This window comes from Crocodylus porosus, unplaced genomic scaffold, assembly GCF_001723895.1.
Source record: "Crocodylus porosus isolate Cpor-Errol unplaced genomic scaffold, CroPor_comp1, whole genome shotgun sequence".
NCBI classification, from domain to species: domain Eukaryota; kingdom Metazoa; phylum Chordata; order Crocodylia; family Crocodylidae; genus Crocodylus; species Crocodylus porosus.
The window spans coordinates 35,906,210-35,924,418 of record NW_017728909.1 but is presented as its reverse complement, the minus strand read 5'-3'; the positions used below and the strand labels follow the sequence as shown (position 1 = coordinate 35,924,418).

Below are 18,209 nucleotides of genomic sequence, written 5' to 3'. Positions count from 1 at the left end.
GACTCACCTCTGCAGTTCCGGAAGAAGTGTACTCAGTGCTCGGGGTGCTTCTTAGCCATTTGCTCCATCTCCACCTTTTTGGCTCTGCTCCCTTTCTGCCTCTTTTCAGATACCAGACATATATCTCTAGGGTACAGCTGCTACAAGAGATGACACTGTTGTCTTTGTAAAGTCTTTAGTCTATGGTAGAGAAGCAAAAGAGCAGGTTTGAAAGATGTTGGCAGCATGGGCATCCATGGAGGGTGGGGCTTCCATGTTGTCTGGTTTGTATTAGCCTTCAGTCCCTGAAAAGACTTCTCCTTGTGTGAAAACTTAAGGTAGTGATTCTCAACCAGGGTGCCTTAACATTCTTTCAAGAATGCTATGCAATGTTAGGAGTGCAAGCATGATTCACAAGAGTAAAGCCAGTGATGTGAAATAGGAATTATGAGCATTACAGCCATTCTGAGTCTTTCTGAGTTCTTTCAACAGGAAAAAAAAATGCTCTGTTTTTTTTTATAGCAAAAAATTGGGTGAAGCAAAAGGCTGGAATTTCCTGATGTATGCCTCAGGTTTTACCAGGCTAGCATGAGAGCCATTGACTTGAGGTCTGTGTTCTTAGCCCTTAACTTCCCACCTCAGAGCAAGGAAGGACAGAGAGGAATGGAAAGAGAGAGCTTGAGGCCAGCTGTCTTAGGCAGCCTGTAGAAATAGAGGGGCTAGGGTCTGGCAGGTTTAAATGCAGATTAGCATAAAGCAAAGCATTGTGGGGTCAGAAAGAGAGAAGTGTTGGGTACAAGTGTATGTATAAGAGATGGCACTGACAAGCATGAAGATGTTTTTTGGTTTCCCTAGTATAGTTTGAATTCCCAGTTTATATATGTTAGGAGCCCCTGAGGGCAGAAAAATATCTATCACATAAAGGGTGTTGTGAAAGGGGGTTGTGAATGTGGGCTACAAGTAGATTTTGTTTTTAAACCTGTTGCTGGTGGAGCCATGATCAGACACAGGTTTGTAGTGTTTCTAGCTTTTTTCAGTTTGTTTTGAGTAGTCTTTCTTTCCATTATAATTTTGTCACTAACTTATTTTTTTGTCTTAGGGATTTGTGATTAGTGTTAGTCTTTGTGTAGGTGGTTTTATTATTTATTTCATAAGTTGTTAGCTGGTTTTGTTAATTATTCTAGGTAGTGTTGCAATTATTCTGGGTAAAGCTGCAAGGTGGAATAAAAGTACCTGTTGAATTGAATGTTTAAAATAGCTTGCTTTGTTGTCTACTTTGTTTATTGAAGTTGTAAATGACTTTCTTGTGTAGCATGTTTCTTTGTCTTTCTAGGTGGAAAAAGTCCAACATAATAGAGCACTTCAGAACTGGATGTGGTTCCTTTCTGTAACTTTCTTAACATTTCTAATTATTTAAAATGAATGATTTGGTAACTATATAACTCTCCTAGCATATTTTATTATGGTAGTTTAGTACAGCAATATTATCTAGTGTATTAGAGTAAGGATTCCCATTTTTCTTTCCCTCCCTCATATGTTCTCTAATTTGTACTGCCTTTGGGAATGTGTGGTGCTATGGGGATGAAACTGGAAGTGTGTTGGAAGCTGTTCTAATTGTGAAAATGTTTAAGATCCAGAGTAGAGGATGTATCCAGGCTTCTGCCCTGAGGGAAAACAAAAGGCACATAAAGCCAGGGACTTCAGAAGAATGAAAAGTTAAAAAGAGAATAATGAGAGAGAGCTAATACCAAAAAGATGAAGGAGTGGTCAGTGTGGGAAATATTTCTAAATGGCAATAGAGGCATTGGAAGGGGCCCAAGGACTATCTTTTCTTTAGAAGTAAATTTTACTTTCCTTTAGGTTCTCGCTCTTTCTTTTTTTTCTTGTTTTTCTTTTTCAAGTTTTCTTGCAAGTTAAAAAAGCAAACATAAGAGATGCTGGGTAGGTATCACTAGATACCTGAACTCTTCTGTTTACATAGCAGGTATTGCTACACGCTTCAGCAGCTAGGCTCAGATTTGAGTTGCAGGACAACTGTTATTTGGAAGACAGATTGCTGGCTGTTTGACACCCACAGACTAATTGAGGAAGAGTGCAAATCATTCCTTGTATTTGAGTGCAAGTTTTTTACTCTCTCTTTCAGGGAGGAGACATTAGTTATTTCCCTAGATGGATCAATATCCTTAGAATTAATAGGAGAATTATTTAAAAGTAGTAAATGTAGTGTAATAAGGGGTGGACAAGCAGAAACCTGCTAAAATCAGAAGTGATGCTCAAACGGAGTATGTTCAGTCATATGGATTGCCTACATAGAAGAGGAATTGTATGTCTGTGTACAGAATTATTCTGAAGCATGAAAAAGGTGTTCTGATTTTGGTTATCAGCAGGGATCTTGGTTTTCTCTCTTTAAAAATCTCAAATTCTCTGATTTTTTTTTTTTTTTTTTTTTTTAAACAACAACAAATCTGTTTTTCTGCAATTAAAATGAAACGCCACTATGAAATGCATCTTAAAATGAAATGCACATGGTGCCCCCTGCTTAATTACCCTCTTTCTGTAGCCCCAAGTGTAACCACTTTTTCAGGCTGGAACTCTGCCAGCCTGCAAGGGGAAACCCACTGTTTCCCACATTTTTCTCCTCCTAAAAGAAAAAATCTGTGATTTTTTTTTCCCCCCCCCCCCCAGTAAACAGAAAACCCAGATCCCTGGTTATCAGCACCATATACAACATGGAAAGAAACAACAGAGCACACTGCTTTATCCTACTAAGTATGAGGAACAAACCCCTGCACCAAAGACCTTATATTGTCATGCTCTGATTTTTGATTGAGTCTTCCTTCATGAATGGACTACTGATTTCAGGCATTTCTGACTGTAGGATTTGGGGTCGGAAGATGCAGAATCTTTACAGCTGAGAGCCAGGGTGAGATAAGAAGTTATGCAGAGTAGACTGGTTTTCATGAATGATCTCAAGGGAGAGAGGACTCTCAAACCATTAAGGGGTATAACTGCCTCCTCTTCCCCCTTTGTTTTAATATCACCTATTTACTGGCAAGTGTCTTCAAATCCAAGCAAGACTAACTCTATTGTTAATTGATGAAATTTCCACCCTAATTTTTAAACACGTTCTCAATAGATCTTTCAGTTGTCCCAAAATATGCAATCATTTTAACAGTTTCCTTATGTATCACTGAAATTTAGCAAATTCTAGTGTTTTGACGATATAAAATTGTGTAAAATTCCAGCATATTTCTCCTACTCAAGAAGCATAGTCAAATTTGAACTATATTGTGTACTTGGGGAGGAGGTGAGGGTGTTTATCTGTAAACGTGGCTTCTGTATTCTTACTTCTTTATTCTGCACGTATACTTATACATGGCACTATACCTTTTGATGCCTATTATTTATAGTTTATACAGTCCCATCCAGAAAATATATTGGACATCATTATAATCACTGAGATGATTATTGCCCAAGACAAAAGTGATGTTTGTTTGAAATAACAAGGTAAAACCCTACAGTATGTAGATAGATATAGATAGATCTATTTATATCACTTCAGACAAACATCACTTTATATACATATATAAATTTCCTAGAAAGTTTGGGAAATGCAGTTCTTTGTTCATTGGTATATACTTGCTTCCAATAAAGTTTATGTCAATTAAAAATGCTGTTCAGAAAATGCATATAGCTTAGTAACTGAGTCCTCCTGATCACTGATACTGAAACTTTTATTTTAACAAAGAAACTTCATAGTTTTACAAGGCCTGATATTTGGAAATAAGTAAGATGAAAAATAGTGCACTGTATCCAAGTCACTTTTATACTGATTGCATTAATTCTAAATGCTGAATTGGTGAGAGTGGCTAGCCTATATAGTATTAAAGCTATACACACACAAGTGCTATAGGAAATGCACTGACCTCTCCCTTGCCCACTGAGCTGTGGCCTGTGGGTTCTGTGTTGACTGCAGTTCTGTGATATACGCAAGGTGAACATCCCCTTTGTGGGCTCTCAGCAACCAACCCATGCCTACCATGTAATGCAAAATCCACAAGTTCTCATGCAGCATTTGCCCCTGAACAAAGAATATTGCTGGTTGGATCAATCTTTTAAAAACTGGAGTATAATAGTGCTATTGCCCTGGAATAGTGAATCCATTAAATTGTGTGTGGCTATCCCATGTCTCTCTGAGTGCCTGGTTAATGCTCTTGTTATTACTATATTCATCTGTAAACCACATGCACCTCTGCCCCAAAATCTGCCCTCCAGAATTAGGGTGTGTGCCTTAAGTGGGGAAGCTGATTTTTCTTTGCTGGGATAGAACAGAAATATACAGACACTGCTGTCATGGGTGCCAAGATGGCTGCCACTTCTCTCTGGGCGCAGCAAGCAGAGGGCCTTGAGTCCTTTGTCCCTCTCACAGCTGAGGTAGCTGTTGGCTGAGCACCGTAGCATGCATCTGGAGTAGTCATTGAGTTAGCTCAGGGCAAGTGAGCTCTGCATGCAGGCTGTCATCAGTATCTTGAAGCTTTTGGTTTGGAAACAGCACCTTATTCTTTACTGTAAAGAAATAACAGTCTTGCTGCTGCCCTTGCAAGGGTCAGGGCATAGCCTTGTTGCTGTCCTGCCATGCCAGGACATTTCTGCTGCCCCATCCAGACTAGTGCCTGGGATGCCACACTTCCTGGGCACTCTCTGTTCCCTGGAGACCTGACTTGGTGTCACACAGCCACAATGCTGTCAAAATCTATTTTTCCCCTACGGTCTGACATCCAAAAACAAGGTACGTGCCTTGGGGATAGGGGAATGTGGTACGCAAGAGAATAGAGTAGTTCTCCTACTTTGTACTTGTTGTCATACCCTCAAGTCTTTCCCCGTTCTGCCATTTTTATTCCTTTTCGTTTCATGGGGCCTCTTCAGAGTGCTGTCCCAAGAAGAGAAATTTCTCACAGATCTGCTGAATGGTTGAGCATGGTGTTGGCAGGGTTTTCATCCTGTAGGATTTACAGCCCGTGGGCAGTGCTTAGCCTAACCTGCTCTGGGTCTCCGGAACAGCATGTGCAGCCAGATACATTTCTAGGCCTAGTTTTCAAATCGAGTGCAGATATAGGGCACGCAAAAATTGCTCCCTTGTGTTAGGCAGATCACCACTTTTCCCAAGGAGAAATCACCCCTCGCGCTCCACGTAGAAAGGTGACATCATGATGTCTACCCACATGAGCTCATGGATTGAGTTAACATCCTTGGAGAGATTCCCCCCAACTGACAGACCAATGAGCAGATCTTGTTAACCAAATCCATGTGTTAAGCAAGGCAGTGAATGCTCTGGTGCTTTAAAATGCCCTTGTGTCCTACTGCTTTTCAGCTGTCCTCTCTGATCACTGTTGTTCTCAAGCAGCGTGTGTCTGAACTGGAGTGGGGGGGAAGGGAACCCAAATGCAGCTGCAAGAAACGAGATGGAAGCAGCAGGAAGAAGCTTCCTATGGTTCGAAACATCTGTAGTAGAGTAATGCTTCATTTAATTTTTTCCTTATCTGCTATAATAGCTTTTAAATCGCACCTAGCTGGACTTTTCTAGTCTATGAATTGCATAGTTAATCCAGATTCTTTCCATCTGCTTTTACATTCATCAGAAAGCATTAATTTCTGTTTTGTGCTATTGACCATGAGGAGAATTGCAAAAGTGAGCATTTAGGGTTTGGGGAACAAGCTTCATCTCTTTCAAGTATCTTTTAGCAGTCAGTAAACAGAGCTGCACTTTATAAATTGGGTTTTGTTAACTTCCGGGGGAAGCTTGTGTATGAGGCAATATGTAATAATGCACCTGGAAGGAAGATAGGGCATTATTTTCCTCAACTGAGCTCCCAATATGAGGTTGAGGCTGAAAATTGTACAGCCCCCATGAGATGTTCCTGTCACCAAGGGCTGCTGCCAGGGGAGTCGGTAATGACTGTTGCACATCTCTAGGACTGAACTTGAAAGGCTCTTGTTTGAACCTGTGGTTTTCCCAACTACTCTTACCACAGGAAAAATTCCACAATATTCTTCCTGACTATTTTTTGCTGCTGGTGAATAAAGAGTCCTAATTTAGCTTTATTTGTAATTTGCAGTGCTCTGGTTTATACCTGCCTCCTCCTTGCCCCCTCCATCCTCCAGGAAAAAAAACCAAACTGGAAAGTTAACAACCAGTTCCAGGAAATGTGCTTACCCACTTCACGTCTATCTTTGCATAAATACAGCACTGGATACGCAGCCTTGTATCTATCCTGTCTCCAAACATCTTTTGTCCGCATGGTAGACGAAGAAGGAGAAACATTATCATTCCAAAGGATGTTTGTTTCCATATGGCTACTTTGGGGACAGGCCATGATCTGAACGTTAGGAATTTTTGTTCCAGTTGTACTCCAAGTCCTTGTTTTTCAAAAGGAAACTGTGAGGTAGCAGAACATTAAAACAAACTTTTCTTTTTAAATTTAAATATATTGTATCAAATTCTGCTCTTTACCCCAGTATAATGGAACACAACGGGTTTGTCAATTCTACTGTATACAGTATTAGTCAAAATTCTGTTGATGGTTTGCCACAATATAAGTCATACAGCAAAAAAAATTGGCCTGCTGGCTGCTTTTCTGTTTTTTTGTGTTGTTTTTAATGTGATTTATAAAGAGAGAGAAATGTTGGCTTCTGTCAACTGTGCAGTGTGAGACACTGACGTGGTACAGATGCTGCATGTTGGATAGCTGTTTAACAGAATAATGTAAAATTGTTTTCTGAATTTTACCTGATAATGCTGCTTAAAGGTTTTTGGTGTTTTGCTTTTCACCCTCTTCAGACCATTCCACGTGGAGCCTACAAACATTGTTAGTGTGAATGATGACACACAAAGAGTTACAGACGAAGCATCAGCAATGAATAAGCGGATTCATTACTATGGCAGGCTTACTTCCCCATCAGACAGGGCATTGGTAAGAAAAGGCCAGAGATACTAATTAACAGGGGTATAATGTAGTGTGATGGAGTTACTACGAGGGGTGCCTGACCTGCACATTTCTGCATTAGAATAAAAGAAAAAACATTAGTTAAAAGTGAAAATTGCTTTTAAATAAGAAATGAATGGCTAAGCACATCCAAATTCATGTAGAACCACAATCACAACTGTCTTGTTTTTATATATTTTTAGCATGTATGAGACATGTAAACAATGCTGAACCTGTCTTAAAATTTGGCCACAAGAACTCTCATAAATGCTGATTTATTAAGCTTTAATGTAAAAATTTGTTCATTTTGTTTATAGTAAGTTGGCTTGCATGAGAGAGGAAGCTGTGATCTTACTAAGGCCCCAGGCAGATGCTACAGTTAAGACACGATTAACCAATTAATCGCATCCTAAAGCGTAACCCAGCCATGTATTCAGGAAATTGATGACTTGGCAAAACATGAATCAAGCCACTAAATGACGGAAAAAATGTGTACTAATTTTGTGTCTGATTTCCATTGTGCCTTGAAACAAATGTGTGGCAGGGTGGACCGCACTGGCATCTCCAACTGAACCTGGTGTATTCCCTGCCAGCCAGCAGTCTGCTGATCACTGGCAGGATTGGGACCACATAGTGGCTGCCCAGTGTGGCCCTCATCCTGCCAGCCATGAGTTGGTTGGGCAGGGAATATACTGTTGCAGGTTCAAGCCCCAATGCGATCTTGATCCAGCTGGCTCCAGGGCTCACAGTGGGACTCAAACTGGCCCTGCTGAGTCCCTGAAGCCAACTGAAAATTAGCTGCTTGTTCAGAACTGTTGCCAGTGCAGGAGGAGCCTGAGATCATGATGCTGCTCAGCGTTGTTGGTGCAGGGGAAGCTGCATTGCAAGTATCATATTCGGGGATCAGATCCCAAAATTGCATGTCTTGCCGTGCAAGTGCATCATGGTGGGAGGCACAGTTGTTGGGATCACAGGTTAGATCCCATCCCATCTTTAAATAAATATCTGTCAGCAACCAAATACTACTACTTTTGTTATCTGTTTGTTAGGTTGCTCCTGATCACGTTCTTCCAGCTCCTGATGAAATCTATGTGTACAGCCCATTAGGAACTGCTTTCAAAATGGATGGTTGCACAGAAGGCTATGGTAAAAACTCAAGCACAGTAACAATGTACGTTAAGCACTTTTGTTTATTGTGGCTAAAAATTACAATTATTTTAATTTAACAGCTTTTACTATAATATATCTGAAAGAGTAGCATGTTAAAAAAAAAAAAAAAAAAGATTTTTTTTTTTTCCTTGCAGATTTATGATCTGGAATACAATGATGGGTACATCCATACTTAGTATCCCATGGGGAATAAAACAGGTACGGTGGAGGAAATAATATTGGCTTTTGCAGCATGTAATTTATTGTTCATTTGTCTCAACAGTATACCTGGTTAACATATAAAATTAAATATATTTCTTGTTTTAAACAGGCAGGATTTACCAATGGAATTATTTTGATATTACTAATGGGACTTTTGACACTTTACTGCTGTTACAGAGTTTTGAAATCACCGACTATGATAGAAAGTAAGAATCTGTTGCACTATAGTACACACAAGGGTCTGTCTCAAGTGAAATCCCTGAGATCTTGGAGGTTTTCGCCTCAAACTCCAAGAGACATTTGATGCAATACAAAGCGGTCCAGCTTCTAAATGGCTGAGGGCTGAATGCCCTGCAGGCTTTACCATGGGAGGTTGCTTGCTTGTGGGCTGGGGCGGAGACAGGCAGTGAAAGCTAGAGGAGTGAGAGGAAACTGGAGTCTTTGGCTGCTGTTATAGCTGGAATGATGGGGAGGAGCTCAGGGGTTTAACCAGTTGGATAGTCCTGCTGTAATAAAAATCCAGTTGTGAAACAGAATACTGTTGCTTTGCAAGCGTTGTACTTTTAAGTTGTTGATGGTCATCTAACACTTAAAAGTGGGTTTGAATCTATGAGAGAGGTCTGGATAAACAGCACGATCTCTCCTGATCAAAGTATTCTAATATTTAACCACCTGCTTATTTTATTTCTTCATACATTTGTATTTTTATGTTTATGTAGCTTCAAAAGATACTTCAAACTGGGAATTCCCAGATGTTTGCAAGCACTATTTTGGATCCTTTGGTCAATGGTCCAGTCTCTTATTTTCAATGGTATCACTTGTTGGAGCCATGGTTGTTTATTGGGTACTTATGTCCAACTTCCTGTTCAACACAGGAAAATTTATATACAGTAAGTAAAAGTGTTTGGCTTAAATTAGATATTTAACCTTTAAACAGTGGGGTTCTGACCTGCATCTTCGTGTTCTGTCTTTTATTCCACAAGAATTGGCAAGCAGAGGGCAATTATGCGTGCACACAGCAAGTGATTAGAACTGATAGCCAATATCTGGCTGTTCTCTAGCATCAAACTGAAAAACCAGGGTTTAGTAAATACATATTTTGATGTGTTGCTTTCAGTGTCTGTATTCACATCACTTTCCAAACCTCTCATCACAGTAAGAGAATGTCCTGATCCTAGCATCTGACAAAATGCTAAACATGGTTAAACTCAAGTTTTCTACCCTGGACACCTTACCCTATTGATTAGTGACTAACGGAATTTACAGTTGACCTAATTCAGTTTTTGTCCTAGCTAATTATTGTTATTGCAAGCAGATTTCATAAACAAAGCTCTGCTGCTTTCCTCCTCTTCCTTTTCTCTGTAAGCTTGATATGTTTTGTCATTGTCAGTCAGCTAAGAACCACCTTATGAAAATAGAATTGGTAATCTAGTTCTGTGGTAACTTTAATGACTAGAGCATTTTTTTAACTTTGACTATTAAGTGGTCAAAATTAATCTACTCAAGGTTCTCACAGGATATTGTGTATGGTTACAGTGCACTGAAGAATACTATTAAATTGAGAAGTTTTATTTAAATATATTCATATTAAACAAAATGGTTATCCAGTGGAGGATATCTTAGAAAATAACATTATATACAAACGGTTTTAGACGAGAATTCTTCAGATACGGATATTAAGTGAAATACAGTTTTCCTTCTCTTGTGTAGGTGTGCCTATTGTTTTTTTTAAGTATCCAAAAGTGACATTTGATAGTTCTAAAGTACTTTATGTACTACTAAAGAAATCTCATTTGGGAATCAATTTATAACTTCCATTAAAGTGTCTGGTTATTCTCTAAGTGCATTTCTGGTTTTGAATATTTTCCAGTAAGAAGCATTTTTTATTTTATTTTTTTTCAAAAATCACAAAACAAGGGTGATCTTGGGCACATCTGCTTGCTCTACCCATTGGACTACTTCAATTTTAGCAGCTGGAAGGCTTTGATGGACTTTATTTACTTAGCTAGCCTTTTAAATTTAGTATTTACAGTAGGCAAAAAGTTTTAAGTCTAAAAAGTTTTAAGTTATGTAGCTGGCTTAAATAAACAAGACTTCAATGGAATTATTATTTATCTAATAAAAATATTCAAAGAGTTAGTCTGACTTGTTTTTTTAAGCCAGCTGCATAACTTAAAAGTTTTTGCCTACTGTAAATACTATATTTAAAAGTCTAGCTAAGTACAAGCACATGCAGCAACAATTTCTCACCTGTTTTACTTATATAATCTGATAGTATAAAGTGATTGTTAGACTCATTGGGATATTTCAGGTTAGTTCTGTGATTCCCTAAGTTTTGAACCAGTGGGCCATGCTAACTTTCAAAATGTCTCAGACTACCATGAAAACATTCTCAAACCGAAATGAAAAGGGGAAGATGGGCAGTGTGATCTGTAGACCACTTACTATGGCCACGACACTGCTCATGGACCACAGTTTGGGCACAACTAGTATACATCAGCAACTAGTCAGCCATGATTTTGAAAAAGGACTAGTCTCTTTGAAACTGACAGTATTCAGAAAGAGCTGAAAGAAACTGATTCTTTAAAATAGCAACATAAAACAGTTGTCCAAAAGGAGGCTCTCTTCCCATTTCCAATGAAATGCAGAATGTTTCCAAACACTTTCCATAAAACTGTCAGTGTTTCTTATCTTGCAAGCTATTGACAGAAAAAAGATCTTTTTCACATATGTGAACAAACACCAAAAAAGACACATGCTATTAAAAGGCAGTTTTAAATTAAATCAAGCTTCATGTGAAATGAGTAGGTTTTCTAAGATGGGAAGCTGAGAATATTCACTTGGAAGATGATGCAAAATACTCTTTTGTCTCTCTACTTTTAGTTCCATAGATGTGGTACTTCTTTAATGTGTAGAAATAAGATACAAATTAATAGCATGCATAATAAGAGTATTTTCTTAATTTCAGATTATGTTAATGACATTAATGTCACAGATACCGTGTCTGGCACTAATGGAAGTACTAGAGGTAAGAAAAATCACATTAGTACTGTGACTGTGCATTAAAGTACATCATGATGTTTTTGTGGTCCAAATTTTTATTCAATTTCAGTCATTTTAAAATAAAGCCTTTTAAATTCTGTCTGTCTAGTTTAAAATTACCATTTCATTTTTGGATTCTCTTTTTTTAACAAATAACTACAGTGGCCAATATTGAAATGATGACTAGTCATTTTGAGTTCCCAACTCAGTAGTTCGTTTATTGAGTATCTGCTGTAAGAATCTCTAGTTCTTCAGTGGGGTCTTAGGGCAAGCATCAGAAAAGTGAGGGCACCAAATCATTAATAGCTTTTAAAAATCTTGCCTGAGACATTCATGTTTTCTTTGCTAACTGCCACAGTATCCTTTTTGTGGAAAATGCTTTATCCAGAGCTTTAATAATATTGCCAGAAAGCAGGGCAAAGTGGTACCATATAATTTAACTTGTTCAGAGAGGCATGAGCTTTCATGGGCAACAACTTCATCAGGTCCTATGAATGGACTTGCAGGGAGCTAGGGTACTAAATAGAAAGGAATTAAGTCATTTAAATACACCGGAAAGGGAAAGGGGAAGGAGAGGATTGAGGGAGGGGCATTGCTGAGAGAGATCAAGGTGGGTTGAAGGGACCAAAGGGGATAAACAAAGGGATTAACCCACTGAGGTACAAAAGGGTTATAAAAGCTAGTACAGGTAAGGGGATAATAGTGTGGAGACTGTTGCGACAGTTTGTGAATGAGTTCTTACTCTTCATTTTCATGTTTAATAATACTGTTTGATGCTACCTTACATAAAAAGATGAAAATGGTCAAGTAACATACTGTGAAACTGTAAAACTAATGTTGTGGAAAAGGCCGAATCCCACTTATGATTTCTTGGCTTGGGTATAAGCTTCTGTATGTATTAGTCTGTTTCTATCAGAATTCCTATTCGTAAGGATGGGAGGCAGGCTTAAAGACAAGGGATTGGCTGTGGCCTTTAGGTAGTAACTGAACTTTATAGACAGGTGTTAAAAAAAACCCTGCACTTTACCAAAAGCATCAGCATATTACTTTGACCTGGCTCTGCAGAGTCTATATATATTGGGCAGTTCAGCAGGGTTCCATGGTGCTTTTATCTAATAGCTGATTGAATCACCTATTAGATAAGTGCCACAGAAGCCCCGCTAAAGCGCCCAATTTTATACAGATGTTGAGAAAGCCCGGTCCAACTAACATGCTGCCTCTTCTAGGTATGACTAGGCTTGATGTGGGAGCATGGTGAGTTTGAAGTGAAGTGCTGTTGTGGTTTTTGTTTGTTTGTTTTAACATCAGCAAGCAGTCATAAAGTTTTGCTAGGAACAGAAAACAGCCTCTGTCTCTTATGAAACTAAGACAAAAAAATGTCCCATGTTGAAATTGATACCTCTGCTTTAGGGTATCTGTTATGACATCATCAGGGCCGTCCGTAGTGGTGGGTGAATGGGGCAACTGCATTGGGCTTTGGGGGGCCCTGCGGACAGTGCTGTACAGGCCCTGCTGCAGCTGCCATGCATTCCTGACTCTGTGGTCCAGCTGCTGACCACCACCCCTGCTCTCCACCCCAGCACAGGCTGATATGCCCTGGGCCCCGCACACCCCTATAGATAGCTCTGGACATCATCACTACCATTGTAATATGATTGAGGCTTCTCCAGCCAGCGAGGTACAGTTATGGCTGAAGGTGAGGTTAGGAACATTTTTCCTTCTGTTTGTGTGTGTGCTTCCTGCTCTTCTAAGGGGCCTTAATGGAATGGGTGAAGACAGCAGTGGTAAGATGTATTTCCCACCCCCCAAAATCTGCTAGCACATGACCTGCTGAAGAAGCTCCAACATTGATATGTTGGCAAATGTGAGGGAACTAGAGCCTGAGGTAACACTGCCCAGGTTGAGAAACATTCCATGATAGGAGCCAAACCCATACTAATTTTGAAAGGTTTTTCTATTTTCTGAAAATATTTTGAGTAATCCCAATTTAAAAAGCCACATTAAATGCAGCTCACTTCCACATGAGGGAAGATCCTCATAACTGCCAAGGTCTGCCTAGCTACATATGCATCCTATTAAGTATATTGTTTAATAAGCTTGTTTATACATAATTTCCTGTAATTGTAAGTTTCAGTTGTTATGGTCAATACGTATTTGTACATGAAATGGCAGAAGAGAGGAGCTGCATACGTTTGGCAGAGATCAAAGGCAATCTGATCCTATCTTAGCATTTGGGTGCTAAGATAGGAGAGGGATTAATGGAGGGTTTCTGTTGTAGCAAGGGGTAGTTTACGAGCACAGGTTTTAGATGTTGTGTGGCTACCGGGATGTAAGGTATGCTGAGGAAAGTGAATGAGTGCTTTGTGTGTGTGGGAAGCTGGGGCAGTGGTATGTCCTGGCAGAGTGGCCATTTCTGGATCTTGCTGGCAGTCAGGGTCAGATAGAGAGGTAAGGGGTCATTCTGAGAACTAGAGAGAAATGGGGGCTGGCCTTGAGCCCCTGCCTTCTCCTCTCTTGTCCTGCCAAGTCGCATACTGCTGCTGTTGGTGCTGCAACCCCTATTGTCCCTGTCCTGTTATCTTGCCCTGAAAAAGATGCAAACTGCTGCTGTCTGGTCCCCATCTGATCCAAAAGGGAGGACCAGCCAGAGGAAGCAGGCACTGCATCAGGCTGCCTGGATCCGGGCCCTTTAGCAACCTCTAGGTTGAAGGCATGACTGCAGCTGCTGCAGGAGGTCATGGCAGGGCTGCTAGATGCTTGACTGTCACTTAACTCTTCCTGCTCTTTTGCCAAGGAGAAAAGGACCACATCAGTAGAGATAAAAGCATTTTCCGGTGTTGTGTGAAACAACTCTCTTAAACAATACAGAGATGGGGGGAAATAGAAAACAGTAATTTCAAAGTGACTTGATGGTGTCCCTTTTAACTTTCAGATTTATGACCAAATGCTATCTAGAGCTTTAGGTTTAGGTTATTGTAACCAGGTAGGAATGCAACCAGCAGGGGAGCGTTTGAAGCATTGTGAAGTACAAAGGTTTATAAATGGAAATTGGAGAAAACAATAGGAGAATTTCATGTTTCTGCACAACCCAGGAATTTGCTGTTTATATTTACAAACAAGAATAACTAGGTCCAGTCAATATATAAAATATTTTAACCATTTAAAAGGCTGCTTTTCTGGTTGTCATATCATGACTTGAGCTTATCTTCCATAGCACTTGTACTGGTTTTCACACAACCAGTATGATACTGTGACTTGCTCAGATACAGAAGTTTCAGGCCAGCTGCTGATTATGCTTGCCCTTTTCTCATGTCATAGGCATGGCATCTTCAAAGCCATATATACACAGCGCTACTAATGCAGGCATTTGTGCATGTAGCTGTACATCCATTCTTACCTATGCACTTGCCACATGACTGAAAATGTCTGTTTTTATTAATTTGAGCAGAGGTAGACTTAAACGTATGTATGTACACAGTGAGGCAGCTGTGCACATGGTCAGCACCCACGGATAGTCATGTGTGTGGCCCTGGAGTTGGATACTGTACAGCAGTCATCTCCTTTCTTCATGGTCAGTTGCTAACTCTTTAGGCTCAGTGCCGAAGTAAATGGAGAGGCTGCAGAGAAAAGGGTTGGGCCCAATAGTAAAAACTTAGTGGTAAACTAGAAGTGGACTGCTGTACAAGCCTATTTAAGCTGGTTTAAAGCTTGGAATGATTCAAAATTGAACTTAGAAAATCAGATAGCATTTTGAACTGATTCTGCTGTGACCTGGGGCAGTGTTTTATGTGGATACGTACTGTTTTGCAACTTGGGTCTGCTCAGTTCTCCAGAAATCCCCCATTGCTGTAACTAGTTGCTCTGGTAGGTGGCCAAAATTCTGCTGGGCCTTCTTTCACCCTTTTTGGCACTTTTTATTAATGAGCTCCATTGCACAACTTGTCCAAGAATACCTATCTTTCCAACAACTGTGTTCTCACTCTAGTTGGTTATGGCCCTTCGTTATGCTCTCCCTCTGACCCTGTGAACCAAAAAATCAATCCAAGCACTCTCCCCCACTACCTGATCTAGTTCTGAGCAGCTGAAGTCAGGCTGTAGCACACTGCAGAGTTTGGTCAAGTGTATGCTACTGAATTTTATTGAACTATTAGCAAATTGCTCATCAAGAATCATGGGGTGGGGTGCTTCACCTCCCCCCGCCCCCTCTTCGGGTCCGGCCTTCCCTCCCCCCGCCACTCTGGGTCCATCTGGCCCACATCCACCTGGCTCCCTGCTCCCCTTCCTTCCTGCCATCTCCCCTTCCCTGCTGGCTGTTCTGGGGGGCATCCGGGCTGGACGGCAGGGGATGCTGCCACTGTGATTCCCCCCTTCGCCCTCAGGCAGGGAGGTGTGGGGAAACCCCTCTGCTCAGGTGTTCCCCATCAGCAAACTTCCCTGGCAGTGGCGCAAACTTGGGCCCGTGCAGCCTGGGCTGCCCAGGCAGTCTCCGCTCACCCTCCCAGCAATGCATGCGCAGTCGGCCAGAAGCATTACTGACAGACAGACAGACAGACTAAGCCTTTTATTATATTAGAATTGTTCAGTAGAGAAGGGAAAACAGAAAAGTTAAAATGCCCCCTCCAGGGACTAGGTTCTGAGACGCTTGATTCACTGTGAGACTTTCATTTAAATCAAGGCCTGTTCATGTTTGTTTTAGTCATATGTCCAGGTATTCCCAGTGATCCTCAACCAGACAACAACAGTGAGACGTTACGTTCTGCCAATAACTCAGACTTCGAGTTGTTCGAGATGTGGTGGGACAAATCAAAAACCGTGCCATTTTATTTGATTGTTGTTCTTCTGCCTCTGCTGAATCTGAAGTCGCCTTCTTTCTTCGCCAAGTTTAATGTCCTAGGTAGGTAACAGACAATCTCGGAGACTGTATTTATCATGGGTAAAATACACATAGAATATAGTGAGCTGGTACTACCATATGTACTTGAATCTAAGATATGTTCCTTTCCCCCACCCCCATTTAACATGGGGTGTGGAGAGGAGCCCCTCATCCTGGATTTGACTACATGGAAGAGAGACAGGGGGCAGGCAACTGCTGTGGTTCTGACTTGGACATGGCAGGGGGAGGCACCAGAGGGTGCTGTGATGGAGGGCCTAAGCACCCAGGCAGAGGTGAGAGAAGAGGCAAGTGGTAGAAGGGCAGGGGCCGGGAGGCCGGCATGGCAGAGAGGTATGGGGCAGGGACCACCTGCAGTGGTGCAGACAGTTGAATTTAAGGCAGCCCTCTAAAGACTAGATTCTGTTCATGGAAAATTCTAACAAATGTGTTTTCCACGTTTATAATCTAGTTATTGGGGGGGTCATCTTAAATTCATAGTAGTCTTGGATGCAGGTAAATACAGTTATTATCCCAGCTGCTTGTCCCCAAGATCTCCTGTACTTTTTTTTGTTTTACCTTTAGTAAAAGATTAGAATCTGCTAGTGAGTTGGACGTTTTCCCCCCTGCTGCTTCCTTGAGTAATACCTGAAAATAAGTTTAACTGCACTTGAGACAAATGTTAGAAGTGAGTAGATCCATGCTGTCCTTGTACCCTACATAAAAGGCTAAGAATAATGCTATCTATGTTTTAATTGAGAAATTGACCATTCAGGAAAGACAGTCTTAAATTCTCTCCCTTGTGCTCATGCCTTAAAATTATTTATGTTGTAAAATATTTTTTTATAAAAATGATATGGAATTATAAAACTTGACACTTGTTATAAAACATGGTATAGAGTAAGTTATGCATATACTTTTCATGGCTGCCTTGATTGTCTCTCTCTCTCTTTTTTTTTTTTTTTTAAGCCCTAGAGAGAACCTATAAAACAAAGCAAGATTGAGGAAAATTGGTAAAGTGGCTTCAAAGTTTTGATTGTGTAAAGTGAGCAAACTGAAGCTATTCCTCTGCCTATACACCTATGGAAACCTTAGAACATTAGGAAAATGAAGTAATTCAGCTATTAAATTGATCTTAATGTTCAGAGCCCTTTCCATTTCATTCCTTAATCTCAGACTATTGTTCTTGATAGTTAGAGGACAAATAATTCCTTTAATTACTAATTAATAATTAATGTTGACTCCAAGATATTTCTAGACTGAGATCATGTCTTCCCTGACCCTTATTTTCTAAATCACCTAACATAAATCCTTCATTTTTTCATATTTATCTATTTCTTGGATATTCATCCCTGTACTGTTGAATTGGTCGCTATATGGTATCATTTATATCAATATGCAGTTTCTTTCAGTCTGCAACTGATTATTTTTGCCCTTTTTGATCGGTTTATTTTTTTCCTCTGTGCTGTTGAGGGCAGACTTTTGCACTCTCTCTGCCCCAGCCTTAGTGAGAGATTAAGGCTTTGGTACACAGTCAGTTTTGCATATGCATAATTATGGGTATTGCGAAAGTCCTTGGAACAGGATAATGGAATATGGATCCTGTTGCATGTAGCTTGCTAGCTCCGGTGAAACTTAAGTCACTAGTAACCAAAGGTAGATCCTAGGGGTGTGCGAAGCGGGCCCCATTTGATTCGGATTCAGCCCAAATCGGGGACAGTGATTCGATTCGTTCATTCGGATCACTGTCCCTGATTCAATTCAGCCAAATCTTGAATCTGAAGATTTGATGCTGATTCGGACAATCAGCAATTTGGACATAGACACAGCTTTAAAAGTTATTTCTATGTACCTTGAGGTGGTAGCCATGGCTTGTGAATGCTGTGATGCTGGGGCACGTGGAGAGTCCCACAGGAGCACGGGGGGACCCTCCACATGCTTGGCAGTGAACCCAGAAGTGTGTT

General features: G+C 40.5%; 1 protein-coding gene across 7 annotated transcripts in view; it reads left to right on the top strand.

Annotated features, from left to right (window-relative positions):
* SLC38A9 (solute carrier family 38 member 9) overlaps positions 1-18,209 on the top strand; it is a 69,174-nt gene that overhangs the window by 15,927 nt on the left and 35,038 nt on the right. For 6 of the 7 annotated variants that reach the window (XM_019532074.1, XM_019532075.1, XM_019532072.1 and 3 more), the window contains exons 3-9: positions 6,818-6,950; positions 8,012-8,133; positions 8,267-8,330; positions 8,443-8,539; positions 9,053-9,223; positions 11,302-11,361; positions 16,072-16,269. In XM_019532074.1, the coding sequence (XP_019387619.1) occupies positions 6,818-6,950; positions 8,012-8,133; positions 8,267-8,330; positions 8,443-8,539; positions 9,053-9,223; positions 11,302-11,361; positions 16,072-16,269 (845 nt within the window). Of the gene's footprint in view, positions 1-754; positions 990-6,817; positions 6,951-8,011; positions 8,134-8,266; positions 8,331-8,442; positions 8,540-9,052; positions 9,224-11,301; positions 11,362-16,071; positions 16,270-18,209 lie in introns of those variants that run through there. The other variant, XM_019532073.1, reaches the window with a different exon arrangement.